We start from the raw sequence: 21,379 nt of genomic DNA on the forward strand, positions 1-21,379 counted from the left end.
CTCCTCCCTCCCAACCCAGGAGGATCACTGTTTTCCTTTCTATAATTTATGGCCACAGGGTAGAACTTGTAGGACAGAATGAAAGGTGAAGTCTTTCTTAAATACATGGCACAAATTACAACAGAAAGGGGCTACTTAGCCTGAAGAATTCCTAAAAATACACTGTTCTTGTAACCGGTGTAACAAGCATCTTAAGAACTAATAATGGTATCTTTGAAGGATTGCAAGGAAACTCTAAAAAGCACTTGGAGGGAAATTTGGTATAATTGTGTCACCACACAAAATGGATTTTGGTGAAATTACCTTGGCATGTTTGTTGGAATAATTTCACCTGGTGTTTGTGTAGGCAAGACTCTTGTGTTGAGACTTGTATCTCCTTTGACCCAAAGAGTCACATTTAATTTCTGCACATTTAATTCTGGAGGGGCTTTGCAGGAGAGAAAAGGAATAAAGGTGACCATACTATATAAAACATTAAAAAAAAAGTGTATAGCACAGGAGTCTTTGTGTCAAAGACCTAGATACGGCCCTTTGAAAGTCCTGGTGTCAAGATGATAACAGTGTTTCTGGACTAAACTAAAAGGATCCCTAGGGACATGGAGTACCTGTCTCCTAGTGTGAGGTTTTAATGAGAAGCGTGATACCAGTGGTATTTTACAAATGAAGGTGGCTAAGTTCAATACTCTTAAAATCAAATATGACACTGTCTTATGGAGCTCTGTTATAAAATGTAATTTCCCCTCTGTCAAGAAAGGAGTCTTGAAGCTCTGATGAAACTGAATAAACCATTTGTCATGTACAGCCCCCAAGTAGCTGTCATGGATCTTCTCAAAACTTGACATTTGACTTTGTTATTGACTATTTCAAGGAAAGAACAGTCCCGACCCCCTCCCCCCAGAAAAACGCAAATAATTACATTTAAAATTTTAATGTCACAGATAACAAATGCTTTTTTAATTAACATGTAGAAAGGCCATAGAGGACTCAGGAGCCAGACTGCTGATTGAATCCTGGCCCATTTGTAACCTGTGTGCATAACTCTTCTTTGCCTTAGTTTTCTCAGCTGTAGAATATGAGAGTGTGTTTCATTAGGTTGTAAGGATGAGTGAGTTGTTATGTGTAAAGTGCTTAGAATACCTGACATATGGTAAACACTGTAGAAGTGTTTGCTATTACTGTGCAAGCAGTAATGGTGAAAATCTTTTTTTCCTAACCTTAACAATGACAATTCAGGGGCACCTGGTTGGCTCGGTTAAGCATCCGAGTCTTGATTTCAGCTTAGGTCATGATCTCATGGTTCAACCTCTGCAGTCAGGCTCCACGCTCACAGCTTAAGTCTGTTTGGGATTATCTCTCCCTCTCTGCCCCTCCCCACCCTCTAAATAATAAATATTAAAAAAAAAAATTCACATTATAATGGATTATAATGCCCATTACTTACAATTTGAAGCCTTGAGTTACAAATGTATTACTGAAGTGCTATCAAATTACCAAAGTTCTGTATTAAGTACATGCTATAGAAGTTTTTGTGTTAGAATATTTTAGCGCATATCTGTAATGGGAAGAGGTTACAAGTTTATAATAGTTACCTCTAATGCTTGCTTAAAATTAGAGGAATTCCTGGATCTGGGTCCTATTCCAGAGCTATTTAGGCCAAAGTATATCTGTTTCGAGACAAACACCACAGGTGATTGGTGTGCATCCCTGGCCTATAACCATGTTGTACGTTAAATGTAAAGTTTGATTTTTGAAATGAAGGAAAAGTTACATTAGTAACTGGCAATTTTCTGAAGAGTATGAAGATTAGACATCAAACCAAAATGAAGTGCGTTCATTTATTATAACTCCTTATTTTAAATGCTCTGTCACAATGAAGGGTGTGCATGTGTGTATGTGCACAGGGTGTGTTTCCATTACAATGCAGTTTTAATGCTGAGTGAATCTGCCTTTTAAAATAGCAAGGGGGATGGTGCCTGGCTGGCTCAGTCTATTAAGTGTCCAGACTTGGTTTTGGCTCAGGTCATGATCTCATGGTTCCTGGGTTTGGGTCCCTTGTAAGGTATCTGCACTGACAGAACAGAGCCGGCTTGAGATCTGTCCCCCCTCCCCCACCTCCACCCCCCACACTCATGCGTGCTCACTCTCACCCTCTCAAAATAAATGAACTTTAAAAAAAATAAGGGAAAACCGTCAGGTTAACCAACAAAAATCATAGTTTTATAAATCATGTGTCTGTAGGTTGTAATTACAAAAGGTGAAAAACCTCACTTCTGCAAGTTTAACCAAAAAATATTTTTAAAGCTCTGGTTTGGCTTTTTGCCTCAACTTGGATATTAACTGAAAGATGAAGGGGGGAAAAAATCTTAAAACTAGTTTTTATATTTGTTAAAATCTTTAAAGAGTTCAATAAATATCTGCTGAATCGTAATATTTGTATTTTACTATGAAGCAACCAGTTACTATAAATGGTAATTTACCTGTTCAACAGTAAATGTAAACATGCTTTATATCTAGGATTTTTGAGTTGCAAGTTAAACTGAATTTTTACTATAGTGGAGAGGAAGAGCATAGCAGACAATGTAATAGGTAATACCACAGTTTAAACACAAACCCAAGTAATTGAATCCCCTAATACTGTGTGTGTACAGTCATGTTCTTAAAAAAATACCTTAAGAGGCACAGAGACCAATATTGACATTCTAAGAATTTGTTTTGGACTAGCCAAAAGAAAGTAGTAAAAGAAAACAAGATGAAGGTGTTAAGAGTTCTGTGAGGTTCTTCAATTGCCTTTTCTGCCTTTCAGCTTATGTATATATAAAAGTGGTTCTTTTGTGGACTTGAGGGGGTAAAGAAGATCTGAAAATAATACTGGGCCTTTGGTAGTTGACAGCTGAACTAGCTAAAAATACCGAACTTTGGATAATCTTCTAGTTCCTAGGAAATAAAAATTGACAATTTACTTACACCAAGCATTTCACCCATTCATTTTTACAAAACCAGTACAGACTCAAGCTACTGCAATTACTACAATTGTAATTTGTTTTCCCAGTTATTTAAGATCACAGCTAAAGAAACCGCAGTTAACACGCATTAGGAGAAAAGGTTGCTTTTTGTTTGAAGAGCTACTGTGTCAACCTTAGGCCCAAAGTCGTATTTATTATTTTGCTGGCTCATGATTTCCTTTTCTTGGTGAAACTGGATGTGCTTTTATTTTTTCCCCTTTCAAGCCCTGAACTGACTTTAGCAAGATGCGATGCATTTCTAACCAAAGAAAGAATTCAGGCTTGGAGGAAACACTTGATTCTATATCCTGGGAAAACTAGAGTTGAAGCCCGAGACCTGCAGCTAGGCTAGTCTTTAATAGATGGTAATTGCCCAATTGTTCATTCATTGCTCAGAAGTATGCAGGAAGGAGTAAATATCCCTTTGGTTCTTTTGCCAAGTTTTTCCTTCCAAAAAAGCACTGTCAGGTTTAGTTGACATAGCTTTCAGAGTGTGATAGTGCTAATTTAGAAGGAACTGACCTCTTAAATCTGTATTTTTGACATATATTTTAGAGATATTTTATGGCTTTTACATTCTACAATGCTGTCTGATGCCCTGATGTGAAAATCTAAGATAAATATGGCAGTTATTGCCCTACCAGTAAAGACTTGAAGCATTCCCTCCATAACAAAGAGTTAAGAGCTTGAGGAAATGGAAAAAATTTCAAAATTATAGGAAGTTAGTTGGCAATACTTTAAAAGAGCTTCATCTAAGCCATTTCCCCTAACAATTTATGACTGTATAGAAAGGTAAAACAGAACCAAGAAGTGAGGTTGTCAGCCAGTACATGTATCTTGAGCTACACTTATTATTTAAAAGACTCAGATGTATTCCACAAGAAAACCAGTTTCCTATTAGATCTAGTACATGAGCCAAGATTTTTTTCTTGGCAAGGCCAACACTAAATATTAACTAGGGCATTATGCAATGGTTACTATTAGTGTTTAACATACTCAAGCTCAGGTTAGTCTTTTTTTTTAGAAAGACCAGGTAATCACTAAAACCGCTGATACATCAATCTTATAAAGTCTTTATTTAAAAAATTCTATAGGACATCAAAATTGACTTCTTACAAAGTATAGCCTGTCATGGAATTCTGTGAAAATGAACCATTTTATTTAATAGAAATAGTCTTTTTCTGTAAGACCCAGAGTCAGAATAACTAAAATTCAAGATTAAAGATGAAAAAATTAGAAGGTTGCATTCATCAGAGAAAGCTGAGAAGTACATACCTCTTACTTTCCTTTTGGTGCTACAAATTCCTAGACTGAGTCTTACAATCTTTCAAGATAGAGGTAGTATTTACAACTTTTCAGGAGGAAACAGGCTCCATGAAGAAGTTAAGTAACTTGCCCAGAGTCCTTAGCAAATATTAGAACTGAGATTTAAATGTGACCCAAAAAACTCTATTCTTCCCACATTATGCTGTTGTTGGTAGGAAGTATGGAATTTTTGAGGTGGAAGGATAATGAAAGAAGAAAGGGAAAAGGCAGCTAGTTGCTTCAAGTGGAAGAAAACAAACTTCCCAAAGAAACTTACCTAAGAGGTTAAACAATTTTCTCATGAGAAATGACCCAGGAAGTAGTGTGGCCTTAGGTTAGAAGATTTGCCTCAATAATCCTGCCTTTTGAAATCCCTTCATAATGCTAAAAGCTATCACTGTCATGGGGACTGGAAAAGGCATTTCTACCAGAATTCTCATACCTATTCTAATCAGAAACTACAGTTTGACTTCATCAGAATCTTCTTTGGTAACAAATATGCACTGAAACAGGACTTTACCTCTATCTATTAATATATTACTTAGGCATTTTACACAAAGGGTACTTTAACTCAGGTTAGTGGGTGGGGACTAAATAACTTCCAGACTTATTTTCAATTTAAATGACAGTACAAAGTGATTCCTCTAAAAAGTTATTAAGAACAGATAATAACAAATGGCTTTGTGTCCTACCTGAAGCAGTTAAGATTATCGGGTACATTAAACCATCTGCAGTTAGGTTACATGGAGTTATCACATCAGTCAAGAAGGCACCTGTTTAAATTACAGAACAGGAAATGGCAATGATTCAAATTGCCATTAATTCTGGACTACTGAAGTAGTATCAGCTTAGGAGATAGTTGCTTTTCAAGGTGTGGATGCTCATTCATATTTTTTTCCTTCATAGAGAAGGGTGTACAAAAAGCACTCGGGTGTTCTTCATTCACAATTTTTATTTCTTGCAATTAACTTTTATATCTTCAAAGTCGATTTGTCTTTTAAAAAATTAATACTTTTCACTCATCATACAATCCATTCCCCTCCCGCAAGGAAAACAAACCCGGGGAAGGAGTAATTTAGGGGGCAGTTGAAATAGGTATTATAGATTCGTGACAAAGGCTTCCCAGCCCACCAACTTGTACATATACAACAAAATGGCAGCACCTCGAGTTCTCCTGAATGAAGACCGAAATTCCAGCCCTAGGCAAGTGATGTAAGTGAATGCCATGGGAGTAACAAAATGGAAGCTGAATCACTGGCTTCCATTTTCTTTCCATGGTAGTTAGCAGAGTCTTTAAACTGTCTCCCTTGGGAAAGTCAAAAGAAAGCAAATATATAGAGCAACATTTTGACCCAGCCAGGAGTAATTATAAGTAAAACCAGAAGTAATTTACCTGGGCCAGAGAAATGAATTTGCCATGTTTTTCATTAAGTCCCCAGCACCTGAAGTTATTAGCAAGTTCTAATAATGGGCTTCTAAAGGCATGCAGTTTTTCACACATCTACTTCAAAGAATTTCTTCCACTCAAACATAGCACAATCAAGGATAAAATATTTTGGGAGGCACAGGAAAAGCACAAAAAACAAGTAAGTATATGCTGAGGCCTTGTGTATGGCCAAGATGGTACACTTCATACAGAGAAGCAGTGAAAGCTGTTAAAGTGCTACTTACAAAGGATAGTCTAACATTACACACACAACTCAACTGCACTGCTAAATATGGTTGTCTTTATTTTCTTTTTCCTTGCCCAGCCCTATCTAAACAAAATAAAACTACAGGACTGAAATTAACAACCCATTAAAATCAGCAATAAGTTATGAAAATCATAAAGCTTTTTTTTTTTAAGTAATTAAGGGTAGTTAAATTATTTAAAGTATACAAAGTCCAAAGAGCCAGGGATAAGGTGTCCAAGAAGGCTTCCTGGGGTAAAGGAGAGGGCCAGGGGGAACCTTGGATTTTGAAAGACAAAGGGAACACATGACATCAAAGTGCAGGTTAGAAAAGAAATTTCACTTAAAACATTTCTGAAAATATTGAGAAGAGCAACAATAGCACCTGCACAGTGGGACTGTGAGGAAGGAGAGAGACTGCCTGTAAGAAAATGGAAGCAAACCTTTACAATAAAATGAGACAAGTGCCAAACTTAACTATGTTAAGTATTATAATGTGTCTACTATAGATATCAGATGGTTAAAAGCTGGTAAAGGTAATGATTCTAAAAGAAAACAAAAACAGCATTGACCTTTTTCTACCTAGCCCAGACCTCATTCGTTTTGTGCACTATAAAGAGTGAGGTGTGAGGTGTTTTATCATTATCAAATGCTGCATCAAAATAGATGATTTTTTCCCATGTGTTTTTCCACTATAAAAGACATCTATGTTTTTTATGGACAAGCTTTAAAAAGATGTCATTTTGGTTTTCAACACATACAAACAGTTATCAAAATCTGAAATAAAAATGCTGCCGTGGCTCAGACCTTGACCTGCTAATCTGCGTTGCACAACTCTTCTGGCCTACGCAGACACAGAGGCATGGAGAGCTTTTTCCTTCTGGCCCCTCAATCCGAATTATAGGCCCTGTGTGGTAGAGGCTGTCATACAGACTGCCCCCACGCTGCCCAAGGGCCTAAGGGCGGCTGACTGTTGAGCTGGCGGTTGGGTGCCCTACTGCTAACAATGCAGGATAAGGTTAGCTTGCTTAGCATGGAATCCAACAGAAAGCTGAGCTGCATGATGATCCCTTTCAAAAGGCTTCATGGGAGTCTCTCCTTTTGCAGAGCATGAAATGAGCTTGCTTTTTTTTTTTGTTTTTTTGTTTGTTTTTTCAAGAATTGATCATCCACAGGCTTCATGATAAGCTGTCCCAGGCTGAGTTTTAATAGCTCTTTAGCTATCCAAGATTAATGCCTGATTATCTTGTCTTCTCATTACTATAGGTTTGATTTTGTTTTTTAGGACCATTAAAACTCGGGAAGGGTTCATAACCCCATCCTTAAATGTGTCTACTCATTGTAGTATGAGCAAACTAGAGAAGATAGAGGACAGAATCTCCAATGTCCTCTTTCAAATAAACTAAATCAAGAAAATTTCACAGAAGTTTTCTGCTGCCATTAGAAGCTGTGATTTTCAAATACGAATGAGTATTTGTTCTGCTGGGGAGGCTCTGCCCCACTTTTTGCTAAGTATTTGCTTAAATAGAGGTCTTTTGACCCTTTTGTTCAAGTATAGTTTTGTTTAGTTTTAAAGAGGAGACTGCATCATGAACCCAATTTAAGAGATTGTTTGGATTGAATTGGCCCAGTGAATATTTTGCCCTGCACTGTTATGTCATGCTGGGTTCTAGGAAGTGAATGAAAGTTTGACACTGGCACTGGAGTAACCCTCGTCACTCCCAATACTCTGCAGGCTGCTGTGGTCATCAATGTCACTGATGCTGGTGGTACTGATATTGTCCACTTCTCCATGGGAGAACTCTGTGCTTTCAACATCCACTTCAATCTCCTCTGCCAAAGAGAAAAAAGGAAGAGCATCAGTAATCTAGTATACATGCACTTTCAAAAATTAATGAGGAAAGGGCATAAGAAAAGTGATTACTTTGGGTAGTATGAAATAATTTTTCTTAAATAATTGTTATACGAGCTTATTATCGGTGAACCCTGGAGGACAGAAGTAATGAAAGGTGAAGAGACACGGATATATTTTTGCAAAGGGGAATGTCTGGTATCCAGCGGTGGTCTCAATTTAGGCAGCAAGTTTTCTAAAGCCTTTGACGCCAGCCCGTCTGGACCTCCCACCAAAAGCACTTGGCCTATTTGGGAATTAGTGCTTAATATTAAAAGATCCCAACCCCAACTGGTTTAACAACATCTGTTTTGCATTAAACTAGAAACTAATTCTCAGTGCTGTTTATTAATCAGAGTTGCCTTAAAGAGGAAAAAAAGCATAAACTTAGTATAGGTGAACGAGAAAATTTATCCATTAATTCTTGCCTTTGGTAATATCATTCTACAGACAGATCTACAGACTTCTAGAATTCATCATAAAGACCTCTGTGTATTCAATAGCCAAACTAAGCCAGTCATTACAAAGTGAACTCTGAGGGATTTGCCTTCAATTCAATTTAATTTTCTTGCATCAAACATAGCTTGAAATGAGGGTATGAGCCTGAAAGGTCTCTGGATTATAGGGAGATCTACAGTAAAGATTATAGTAAAGATATTTCAATGGTGATATTTAAGTTTACTTCAAATATCAAACATGATTTAAAAAAAAATCCCTAAATACATATATGACCAGCTATCAACAGGTAGTTTGTTAAGCATTACATATACAATCACCAATAATACATAAAATGCAACATACATTTAAAAAAAAAAAAGCACTTGAAAAATTGTTCTCTCCCATAACAGCTAGAATGAACTCAGGATTATTCAATTCTTTTAAACTCAAAGCCTAATGTTTTAGATTTGGCACTGATTCTAAGGGTTCACACTGATCACAATTGCTTTAGGAAAAGTGGATTCTTGCTGAGCCCAAGAAGACAGAGTAAGTTATTTCAAAGAGTATAATTTTCAAAAGGACTTGTTGCTTCAAAAAGTTTTAGAAATCTGTTTCTAAAATGCAGGCATCTATCCAAATAAGCTGTCCAAACAATCCTATGAATTCATAACTATTTGTTTTACATCCACAATGCTTCACAGGCTATTTAGTGTTTCCCGGTATCACAGAATACTCATCCAACCTACAACTGGAAAATAAAGTCAAGACACCCTATCCAACAGAGCATGCTGCACTCAATCATAACAAAGTAAAATGAGAGACTGCTCTAGTCAAATGGACTAGAGATATTACTAAAAGTCCCCTGTAATACTGGGAAACAGGGCTTCCAGATAAGAATAGGGAAGAGAGGTACTACACTAGCACTACTAAAAAAAATGAACACTATAATGAAGATATACCATTAGTCAAATTTGGAGGTGGGATGGGTACAAAGAGGAGTGAACATCAGGAAGGGCAGCTAAAGCTGAACACCTGACAAAGTCACACAGCTAGTAACCAGTAGAAAAAAAGACTAGCATCAAGGTCTGCCTCCTAATTCAGGGTTATTTCTGCTACACCTCAGTGTCATTCATAAATGTGGCATGTCCTTGAGGTTCTTGCTGTTGTCTCTGGTAAACTTTTGTTCTCTGAAACTGAGTGCCATGTAAAAATAAACTTACACAGCAAAACAACAACAAAAACAATAAACCCAGGACTCCCAGGGTTGTGTTAAAAGGGATCAAAAATCAATTTGAAATGCTTCTATGGAATGTGGGAAATTTGATTATTAAAAAGAATAAAGGTTCGCCTGGGTGGCTCAGCTGGTTGAGCGTCTGACTCTTGATTTTGGCTCAGGTTATGATCCTGGGGTTGTGGAATTGAGCCCCGTGTTGGACTCTGCACTGAGTGTGGAGTCTGCTTAAGAGTCTCTCACTCTCTCTGCCCCTCTCCCCCTGCTCATGCTCTTTCTAAAATAAAAAAATTAAAAAAGGACAAAAAGAATGACTTCATGGATTAGAACATATTCAATACATGAAAACCTATGAGGAATTCATAAGATAATAAAAAACAAAAGGCAAAACAAAAAACCCTGTTACCTCTGGAGGTTGCTAAGACACTGATGATTCATTATTCACAAAATTGACTAAAAAACCAAAAACACCTAAGTTTAAAAAAAGAATCTATCCCATTTTCCCTATATGGACTTTATTTCAGGGTAGCCAAAAAAGTTGATGAAGAAACGTTCTTTTGTTTCTTCAATGTTTTTATTTATTTTGAGAGCGAGAAAGAGGGTGAGGAGGGGCAGACAGAGAGGGAAACAGAGGATTTGAAGGAGGCTCTGTGCTGACAGCAGAGAGCCCAACATGGGGCTCAAACTCATGAACCTCAAGATCATGACCTGAGCCAAAGTCAGACACTTAACAAACCGAGCCACTCAGGCACCCCCCAAAATTTCTTCTTTATAAAAAATTTAATAAATGCAAGAAGAATGGTAGAATTAGGAAGTACTATTTGTAATATCTAAAAAAATAACAAATTGGGGCAATCACTAATGATTACTAAAACTATTAAGTGAAAGGTTGAGCATTTGCATAAATGTATCAGTATCACCTATGAAGTATTCTTGCCTCAAAAAAGAACCTGAATTTAATCAAGTCACTAGATCCACCAACCAGTTTACAGGAAATAAGGACAGAAGAACATGTTAAATGACATCATGAGGATTCCATCAGCCAAATCTAAAATGTGGGAATTCTATAAGAAAAATGACTCAGTTTCTACAACAAAGAAATGGGGAAGGGAAAACTATTATAGATTAAAAGTATCTTAAAAAGCAAAAACAAATGCAATATGGATTTGGGGCTCTAATGAAAGGTAAAATGCTATCTTTGAGAAAATCTATCAGAAACTGGATTATCAGACATTAAATAAGATTATCTGATTTCACTGATTTTGTGGGCTATAATAGCATTATGATTTTTTTAAGTGCCATTTATTAAAGATAAATACTGAACTATTTAGGGACAAAATTATTAATGTTATCTGGGATTTGATTTAAAATATTCCAGAAAAAATGGTGAGGATGAGGGGATAACAGATGAAACAAGAATGGCAGAATATTGATAGCTGTTCAAATTGGATGATGGGTACATGACAATATTCGATTTTACTTTTGTGTATGTTTGAAAATTTCCATAATAAAAAGTCAAAAGGTATTTTACAAACATTTCCTTTTTTGTTTTAGAATCCTCATGAGCTGTTTTCCCAAATGTAAAGCTTAAAATCATGAGGGTGAAGTTCACCTCTGGGATCTTTTAATGTGCTATAGGCCTGATGAGGTGGGAGTTATAAAGAGATCAGTAAAATTCAAACAAATTTTTGATTAATTCTTGTTCTTTCATTCTGCCAAAGACAAATGTTATGGGACAGATGGGAAGAGAGAAATGAAGGGTGTGGTGCTTTAAAATACAGACATAAAAATTTATATCACCAGTAACAAAACATATCAACATCACATATCTTCCTGATAGAATGAATTGAGAAGGGCACATCACTTCTGTGATATTTCTTCCCCCCAAATGTATAACCTCAATTTAATAATGGGAGAACATAAGACACTAGAGAGACCCTGTCTAAAATAACTGACCAATACTCTTCAGAAGTGTCATGGTTGGGGGGCGCCTGAATGGTTCAGTCAGTTAAGTGGCTGAATTTGGCTCAGGTCATGATCTTGTGGTTCATGGTTCAAGCCCTGAGTCAGGCTCTGTGCTGACAGCTTAGAGCCTGGAGCCTGCTTCAGATCCTGTGTCTCTTTCTTTCTGTTCCTCCCCCACTCATGCTCTCTCAAAAAAATGAATAAACTTAAAAAAAAATTTAAAAAAAAAAGAAGTGTCATGATTACAAAAGACTGAGGAACTATCTAATGCAATGTTGGATCCTGCACAGGATCCTAGATCAGACAAAGGACATTAGTGGGAAAACTGATGAAATTTGAATAAGGTCTACAGTAAAGTATTACATGAATATTAATTTTCTGGTTATAATAACTATATTATGGCTACATAAGATGTTAACATTAGGGAAACCTGGGGGAAGAGCATATGAGAACTCTACAATTTTCTATAGAAAACACTTTTATGTCAGTCTAAAATTGTTTCAAAGTGGAAAGTTAATACATTATGTATATAATCAAGGAAAAAAGTTCTATAGTTCATATAGGGGTTGCTAGACAACGTTGTGATTGCACAAAAATCTAGAACATTACAGTATTAGCTGAAGAAAGAAGAAAGCAAATAGAAGAAAATAGAGTGCTTTCCAACTTATCCTGCCTAAATTTAGATACAAGGATGCTTAGTATTTCATTAGGGAAGAAGTACACTGCCTACCTCGCTCTGAATCAGAACGATCTGAAGAAATAGTTGATCCAATGCTGTCCATTCGTATTCGTTCCATCTCCTGAGGACCCTGCAGCTGTTCCAGTCGCCGCTTTAAAAATCTCTGTTCTCGTTCCAAGTTCTCTAGCTGGTGCTGGCTCTTCCTTTCAGCTTCTTCAAGTTTCTAAAATGATAAAATGATAAAATGATATTTTAGTTTGTGCACAGTCCAGTACAAACAATAAAACTGATTTCTACCTAATATCTTAAAACATTTCTTCTTTGGCAGAGAAAATATGAAAATACAAGTATATATGTGTGTGTGTACGTATAAAAACATACATAAATACATACTTTTAAACATCAAGAATACTTCTTTTTTCACTTTTTGTGTGTGTAATGAATGCTACATTACAAGAACAGTATGGAATTCTCAAAGTCTGTAAAGTTATCTCCATGAAAGAGAAACTTGCTCTGCACTGTAGTTTGATGGAAAAATACTGAGACACGGAGCCAAATAAACTCAGCTCCACCAGAGGGCACAACTGCCTTCCTTCTAGGGATCAGCAGAGTAATTGTTTTTTCCTAGTATTTCCAGCTCCTCAAATGGCCATGCTGTCAAAACAGTTTAGTTTAATCAGTTTATGTTGCTCCCATCAGATTAGTTGGTAAGTTTTCAGAAAGATTTCTCTTGAGGTCAGTGATTAAGGAGGGCACAGGGGGCTAGCTGATGTTTATGAATAGGAATCACTGCTTATAATGAAACAAGGGCCGAGACATGTACAAATATGAAAGCAGAAATTCTCACCTTGATGTGTGCTTTGGCTTTGTTGAGCAAACCAAGTGTTGTGTGCCTGGTACAGTCTGGTCCTAGTGGAATCAGAACTTTTAAGCGTTCTAAACACAGGCGCAGATGAGCTCGTCTAAGAAAGACCAAAAAAAAAAAAAAAAAAAAAGAAGAAAATCAAATCAGCACAGCTTGAATATTCTACTAGAAACATCCTAAAATCTATTTTAAGACAAATAATAATTCACACATTATTTAGTCTATACTCATGTTACACCCCTTATTCTTCAGTTTCTTAGTATCTGCAAGTATAGGCATGACTACTGGTTTTCAGTCTCTGCCATTTCTGTTGTGCTCTGTAGACATGGTCACTTCAGATTATTATCCCCAATGGTAATCTGTCAGAGATGATTTAATTTTTAACCCTTCCCAACTGTCTCCAGCTGTATTAATGTGTAAGTAGGAAAGCATACAGGGCAATTAATTGTATTTCATTTCGAATGCCTAGAACCACAGGCTAGAGACCTAGCGGTCTTCAGCTGGAGTACCCCCAGGAGGTAGAAAAGGCTCACAAATTTCCATTTCCTCCCTCCCATCTTTTGCACACACCCACACACATACCTGTCCCCACAGGGACAGGTTGTTTCAGCCACTGAAACAACAACCTACTTCCTAATATCTAAATGTACCAGCTCATTAGTTTTTAATTTTTATTTCTTTCTCCCTCTCCTCTCTCTCTCATTACCCCACCTCGAATTTTCTACACATGACAAAAAGCTAGGTGACAAAATTCTTTACTAAAAGTCATTCCATTTATTTAATCCACCCATCCTTTGGGCAAGTTAGGAAAATTTTCTCCTGAAAATGCTAGCACAGAGTCTCACAGATTTACCTTCCCCATATCCTTAAGATACTATGATCATGATGACCCATGATGAGGGTTCTAGGTACATAATTGTACCCTAAAACAATCTCTGGTTCTGTGCTTCATAGGCATAATATAATTCAGCAATTAAAAGTATATCTGAAAAGAAAATCCAAGTATGTATTTACAGTTCATCCTTATTCCTTAAAGAGCTATAACTGAATATTTATAGCAACTGTCTCAGTTGCACCAGGAACAAAACACATCATCTTCTCAAGGAGGGCCAAAATGGGGGCGCCTGGGTGGCGCAGTCGGTTAAGCGTCCGACTTCAGCCAGGTCACGATCTCGCGGTCCGTGAGTTCGAGCCCCGCGTCAGGCTCTGGGCTGATGGCTCGGAGCCTGGAGCCTGTTTCCGATTCTGTGTCTCCCTCTCTCTCTGCCCCTCCCCCGTTCATGCTCTGTCTCTCTCTGTCCCAAAAATAAAATAAAAAACGTTGAAAAAAAAAAAATTTAAAAAAAAATAAATAAATAAATAAAAAAAAAAAAAGGAGGGCCAAAATGGTTTTACTAGTTCACCCACCAAACTATGCTTCTGTCTTAATACACAAGATATAATGACAAGTGAAATTCTCAAATGCTAGCAATTTGAAAGAGGGGTAGGAGAAGGCAATAAGCAACCAATTATGTCACAGATAAGCAAGATGATTCAGGGGAATGAGATCAGAGGTTTGGTGATGAACTGTCAAGATTCTTACAGTACCCACTACCCCGGCTATAGTTAGAGGTCCATTAGTATTTCCATTCCAAATCTCTTTACTGAGCCCATTAACTCAAATCTAATAGTTGGCTCCAAGATGAAATCTGTCATACCTGACGTAGATAAAGGAATTTTAAAAATTTCCCTAAATTAAAAGTATATCAATGGATTCCCCTTAAAGAGATTTAACAATTTTTTAAAAATTTTTTAATGAGTATTTATTTTTGAGAAATAGAGTGTGAAGAGGGAGGAGGAGTAGAGAGACAGGGAGAAAAAATCTGAAGGAGGCTACAGGCTCCAAGCTATTAGCATAAAGCCTGATAAAGGGCTCAAACCCACGACCTGCAAGATCATGACCTGGTTGCTTAACAGACTGAGCCACCCAGGTGCTCCAACTTCAATTTCAAATTTAACAATTTTAAAGTCACTCCGCTCCCCTGCTGTGCTACCCCAAATCACAGAACCTTTAGCAAAATTCTCATTTTTAACTAGGAAACCTCTTAAGGGAGGATTCACATGATCACAAAGTGCTCTTGCTGAGTAGACTAAAACATCAAAAAACCAAAGCAAGCAAAAAACAAAAACCAAAACCACCAAAAAAATCCATACTAAAAAATCCTTTAACCTCTTCATTAGGATTATTACAGCATATGCTTAACAACTGTACTCATGATATTACTGGAGGGTAGAGAGAAAGACTGGTGGTTGTCTAGCTAATTAGAGGCTGTCAAGGGGGGCTCTGAATTCAGTCATCTAAAAAAGTTAATAGAGCAACTAGTAAAGTTAACATAAATGATAAGAATAACTTGTCAATTTTGTTTAAATTACTTAACCCCAGAACTACATAGGAAGTATCTTTTACAGAGTTTAAGGAACTTCAGAATGATTCCTTACTTTTACGTCAAGGAAAAAATGGGTGGGTCAGTTTACTGTTTCGTGAAATCTACAGTCACATTAAAATCTAGGCAGAAATCAACTAACATAATATTAAAATATCTATGTTTTTTCTTTCTCCTTATTATCGAGGGATTTTTTTTACTACCTTTTGTTTATTCAGCAATATTCCACACACTTGCTTGAATGGCAGAAGCAGAAACAGAAACTTTAAGAGTTTATAATCTAAACTACAGAATGAAACATATTGTTTTGTTCATTTGGTTCATAATGAAATGAGTCATACAGAAATCAAGGGCAACAGAATCTGAATAAAAGGAGAGATTGTAATTGGAGAAAGAAGACTTACAAGAGAAGCTGAAATTTGACTTTGGACTTGAGAGATATTGAATTCATCTATGAGAAAGCAACACTTCTCAAGGTAATTAAAAGAGTACAGGACTCAAGTTCATATATTGAAATCAAGTTTGAACCTAAAATTAAAAATATCTTAACTTTTTTCTTTCAGGGGAAAACAACTAAGTTGGAATTTTGTAAGGAAATATCAGCCAAGTTCAGCAGTCTGGTCTGCTGCAATAGCACTATCAAATCAGAATTTGCCCAGGCCTAGGGAGTCAATGTGTAAGATGGCTGATGAACAGGGAGGTCAGACTGCCCTCTAAAATACTTTTTATTAGCCACTATCGAACATTTCTTCAAATAATTATAAATGTGCTCCAAGTTACAGCTTAAGAAAAGATACTCTGAGTTATCATGTCTCACAAAGGCCAGTGATGCCATTTTCCATGTCTTGTAAATACAATCTCCAAAACAGATATGAGTATGAAGGAGTGGTAAATGATGTCCTCTGCTCTCCCGTGGGGAAAGGTCTATCTGTGAGAGCCAAATGTCATTTCCTTCAGTTTTTATACTTGTGAGTCAGGAATTTATAGAGAATAAAGTAACAAAAGGTTAATGGCAGTTGAAGGACAGCAACTGACCAAGTGGGAGGCACACTTTTCAAAGCTGCCATCCAAATACTGCACACAGTCTTCCACATGCTTGTTATGCCAGTTTTAGGTAAATTCACCCTTCCAAGAGCAATGTGATACCTTGTGACTGTAAACTGGAAAGTTAAATCAGAAAATTCATTCACCTTCATGTATAAATTTTTTTTCTCCAGCAAATTATTGAAACAAACCGTACGGCAAAATTCTTCTTCCCTTACAGTGGTGCTGTGCTGTTCTCACCCTTTCCCCCACGGTCTCCCTGCTGGTAACCAGATTGCAAGCTTAACCACCAACGACCTAGAAAGGCATATCTTTTGATGCCATCTGGTCCTTTCTTTTCTTGCCTTCATTCTCATGTGACTGGTGGCTCAGGAGCCTCCTGTAAGGGGTTGCCAAATCATGGGCTGCAAGACACTGGAGGAAGAAAGAGGACAAGAGACAGAAGGAAAAAAAAAAACAAAAAAACAAAAAAAACAAAACAAACCCTTGGTTTGATTTGAAAATCCTTATGCACTGAGAAAAAAATTTGCCCATAACATAAAATGGTATTTTTCAAGTCTCCAAGTTGTGGAAGAGCTGACATAGGATTCATGAAAGGCATATACTGCACCTTTAGTCAAAGCAGGTTAAGAAGGCTGGGGAAAGTTAAGGCTGCTGCTCTGAATATTCTGATGAACACCAGACTAGCAACCAACAGAAAAAGCCTGACATTGTAAAATTTATGGAACTAGCCTTGACAGAAAATGAGAAAAAAATTTAGCCCCCTGGTTAGCATTTACTTAAGTTTTCACAACACATGGATAGTTCAATAAAAACTATGAAAACATAAATCCTTCCTAATTTAGCATGAGGATTAGACACTGCAGCAAGGGTGCCCTGTAAGAAAACTGGAGTCTCCTTGCTGAGGGAGGGGGCAAGAGAATGGAGAGATACCAAAGTACTTTTATTTTCAAATACTCTTTGAGGTCTGTTTTAAAATAGATTTAAAAGTGGGTTTTATCCAGGGAAAGAGGCAATTCCCAGTGACTAACCTTGTTAGAGAGAAGGTCCTATCAAACTAACCCATACCTTCAAAAAGGACAAGCCCCCAGCGGGAAAAGGAACAATTAGAGTCTGTTTGGCTTTTATTTTGGTAGATTGGGATCATTTTTCCCTGAAGGAACCAACACTGCTTTTGATTTCAAACCTTGTAAACTCTACTGCCAAACTGAAATATCACAGAACATGAGGAGAAATGATTTTGCTATAAAACGGCCCCTCTTACCTAGTAGCTGTGATATTTTAAAGCAGAGGTATATACACAAGAAGCACACAGTGTTGAGGGAAAAGAGAGGAAAGAATTCTCTTTTAGAAAAAAAAAATTGCAAGTACTATAGGATGATGTTTTTTCAAGCCGTCTCTTGAAACTCTAATCCTTCTGCCCCAAAACAATATGAAATTTAACACCTGCCAGGTCTCACAAACCATCCATTGGCTGATGCCCTCGGAGGCACGGTCCTTCATTGGAACTTGCTTGTCTTTCATTCCCCCACTACAGGATACCAAGACTGTGCCAAGTAACTAAATCAAAATGGAAAACAAGTCAAGTGATAGGGACAGTTTTTGTACTTTCCTCTCTGCTGAAAGTTACGCAACGGGCTGAGAGTCCTCCCTTGAGCCACATTCTTCAAAACTGCAGTGGCTTGTGGCCAGGTTTCCCAACTCCCTACACAACACTTCTGCACATGACAGCAACTAGCTGCTTATCCTATACATTTTTATTTCAATGTTTCTCTAAAATTTAGTGTTGAAAAGCTTCAAAAATCTCTAAAGTTACAAAAAAAAATCTGCCTACCTCTTTTTCTTATGAAAAATGACATTAAAAATGGATCCAGATATAAAGTCATGGATCTTATTTACAAAAACAAATATGATCATATTCTGTTCAGCTTATTCTGTCTGTGAAATAAGAAAACTTAGACAAGCGATTCTCATAAAATGGCATGTGCTAATTATATGTTTTCACTTACAACTTACTTATTATCTGCCTCACAAAAAATAAACAGACTATTAAGTGCTCCCAGGTAGTAACTTGGTAAATGGCATTTCCCTAGCATCAGAACTGATGATGGTGTTGTGAGGCTTAATGACAACAAAATAAAAACTTAGTTGAATAGCTGGGACTCTATTAAAAAAAAAAAAGCTGCTTTAATATTCATCGTAATTCAATTGATATCTTATCAAATAACCAGATAGAAATATCAACAAGTGTTATAATGAAACTGTAAATTATATATACTATATAATATTATATTAATATAAATTATTCCACAGTCACACTGTCCATCTTAGTACTGAAGGGCTTATCTCTATACAACTGAATAAAATCAGTTAAGGCTGAGATACATGTTATTCACTCTTGGAAGACTTTTTAAAATCACTTTCTCCAAATAAAATCTAAGTAGTTCTTAGGGTAGAAAGCCAGAATATTTAAAGGCAGAAGGTTAAACATACAGTAATATGCCTTCTGAAGTCCTACTTTTCCTCAAAGATTTGGAAGAAAACACCATTTTATAGGAAAATAAACACAAATGCAAAGTACACTTTTAAGACAAAAGAAGACTTCAAATAAATCTTGCACTATTTTACACTGTATCTCAAGACCTCCAGGAATCTATGTTCAAACTACTAGAGCAAATTGCTACAGATCAGTATTAGAACTTTAGAATTCAGAATATCACTTCTGAATCATAGCTAGGATTATGTTTTTCAAAGGTTGAGAGAGTGAGGGAGAAAAGAGTTGGGGAGAAGAGACGGGGAGACGTGAGTACTCAATAAATTAATGAGGACAAAATAGTGACACATTCTTTCTCAAACTGCACAGATTCAATATGGGTTGAAGTTTTATTTAGTCTTTACATCTCAGATATGAAGAGGACGAAGTGCCATTCAGTCAATAACAATGATTATCAGTAAACAATCAGTGGCACCTTATTATGACACTGAACCAAGATGCTGTGATGCCAGTAGTAATTTTTATCTGTTTGAAGATGCTATAATTTGGACTTCTGCCTACCACTTTTCTAGCCACACTTTCTATTGCCCATACCCTTGCAAACCTCTTCCACAAACCAAATGTGCTTTTATACTTACCCATTTCTCTACCCGGAATGTCCTCCTCTTTACTATCTACCTAGTGCGTATCTAACTCATTTATCAGACCACAGCCAAACTACTATTTCTTCTATGACACCTTCCTTGCTACATCCTTCCTCAGAAAATTAATAGTTGGTTTTCATACTAATCATACTATATTTTTGTTACTTTCTAGATAAGACTGAGTCCATATTTTTAGTCATTTCAGTTTTTCCAATAACAAACAGAATAACTGGCACACAGTGGGAAGGAGGAACGTAACATAATTTCTAGTGGATATTTCTGGGACTCTCTAACTCACAAAGTTGAGGTAACAATACTGGGGCCTCCAAACAGTATATTCAGATGCCAGGTCGACATTCATGAGAGATCTGCTTATGGATGCCAGAACTGTACACTAGAAATTTGTGTGCCACTGAAGTTGCCACCAAAGATGACTACTTGTAGAGTTCCTGACAATCTCCAATCTAACTCTAGGGTCAGCATCTCTTTTAATAGTGAAACAGGATTAAGAATTACAGCCATTAGACTGATTTATCGATGCATTTACAGGGATGGGGGACTAAGACAATGTAAAATGAACTTCACAGATTTTTTTTTTTTTTTTTTTGGTAGGTTCCCTGAGCAGCGTGGAGCCCAATATGGGGCTTGAACTCACAACCCTGAGATCAAGACCTAAGCTGAGATCAAGAGTGGGACACTCAACCGACTGAGCTACCCAGGAGCCCCCACAGATCATTTTTTTTTAATCCAGTTTTTTGGTCACCAATTTCAACTTTCTAACCTTATTAATAAGCCTCCTAGCAAACAGAAAATTCAATTTAAGTTTGGCCTTTGTTCCAGCTGTTGTTCAAGAAATAGTAACAACAACAAGTATAATGGCAGGAAGGCAATTACTAAGAAAAAAAACAGAAAAGACATAAAGCTAAGAAAACCAAGGTAAGAGAGGGAAAAGTCTAAAAAGAAATACTCTACAATGCAAGAGAGAAAAAAAAATTAAATGAACAGTTTTATCCCATCTGATAACATGAGAAACTAGCAACTGCAGTTTTACAAAATCACAGGACTGCTGATCAGTTAAAGCCTATAGTACAGACACATAAACAATTTTTAAAAACTGTCCTGCATTCATCTATAAGGAAAACTTGATTTTTGACAGCCTCATTTGAAAAAAAAATAATTAAAATCTGGTTGTAGAGGCATATGTTCTTCACTGAAAACCTCCACAAGGAACCAAATCTCCAAAGTGATTTAACAAAAATTGTTCATTTGACATCCATTCTGCACTGAATTTAGCTTCCATGTATACATCTCATCCCCCTAGCCCCCTTATCTGCTTATGAGTATTTGGTTATAAAAAAAACAAAAAACTTGATCATTCATTCACCATATTTCTTCTTTGGTCACACAAGAACTTTCTGTATTCCAAGTTTCAAAGTCTGGGAAATAGGGCTACATCACTGGAGAAAACAGTGGCAATTTGTTCTAAATACAAAATAGCTTATTTTCCTTTGGCAACTCTCCAGGGGTTTGGGTGGAGGGAAAGGATTCTCCTCTCTGGAGAGATCAGGCTCTGAACCTGGCCTACTGTCAAAACTTAGCTGTGGGTGGGAGAGAAATTTTTAACAATTATTTATCTTTCACATCAATTTGGAAACTGATTAAAGATTTTTGCATTATTAACAGTTTTTCTATTCTTCAGCTTTTTGTTGGTGTTCATCCCTATTCTGG

At 36.7% G+C, this 21,379-nt stretch overlaps 1 protein-coding gene across 4 annotated transcripts in view; it reads right to left on the reverse strand.

The window, feature by feature from the left end:
* Positions 1-5,241: 5,241 nt before the first annotated feature.
* MXI1 (MAX interactor 1, dimerization protein) overlaps positions 5,242-21,379 on the reverse strand; it is an 80,708-nt gene continuing 64,570 nt past the window's right edge. For all 4 annotated transcript variants that reach the window (XM_078434814.2, XM_078434816.2, XM_078434815.2 and 1 more), the window contains exons 4-6: positions 13,029-13,143; positions 12,233-12,404; positions 5,242-7,810 (exon numbers count right to left, since the gene is read on the reverse strand). In XM_078434814.2, coding sequence (XP_078290940.1) covers positions 7,647-7,810; positions 12,233-12,404; positions 13,029-13,143 — 451 coding nt within the window. In that variant the 3' untranslated portion in view covers positions 5,242-7,646. The remainder of the gene's footprint in view (positions 7,811-12,232; positions 12,405-13,028; positions 13,144-21,379) is intronic.

This window comes from Panthera onca, chromosome D2 (genome assembly GCF_046562875.1).
Source record: "Panthera onca isolate mPanOnc1 chromosome D2, mPanOnc1 haplotype 2, whole genome shotgun sequence".
Taxonomy (NCBI): domain Eukaryota; kingdom Metazoa; phylum Chordata; class Mammalia; order Carnivora; family Felidae; genus Panthera; species Panthera onca.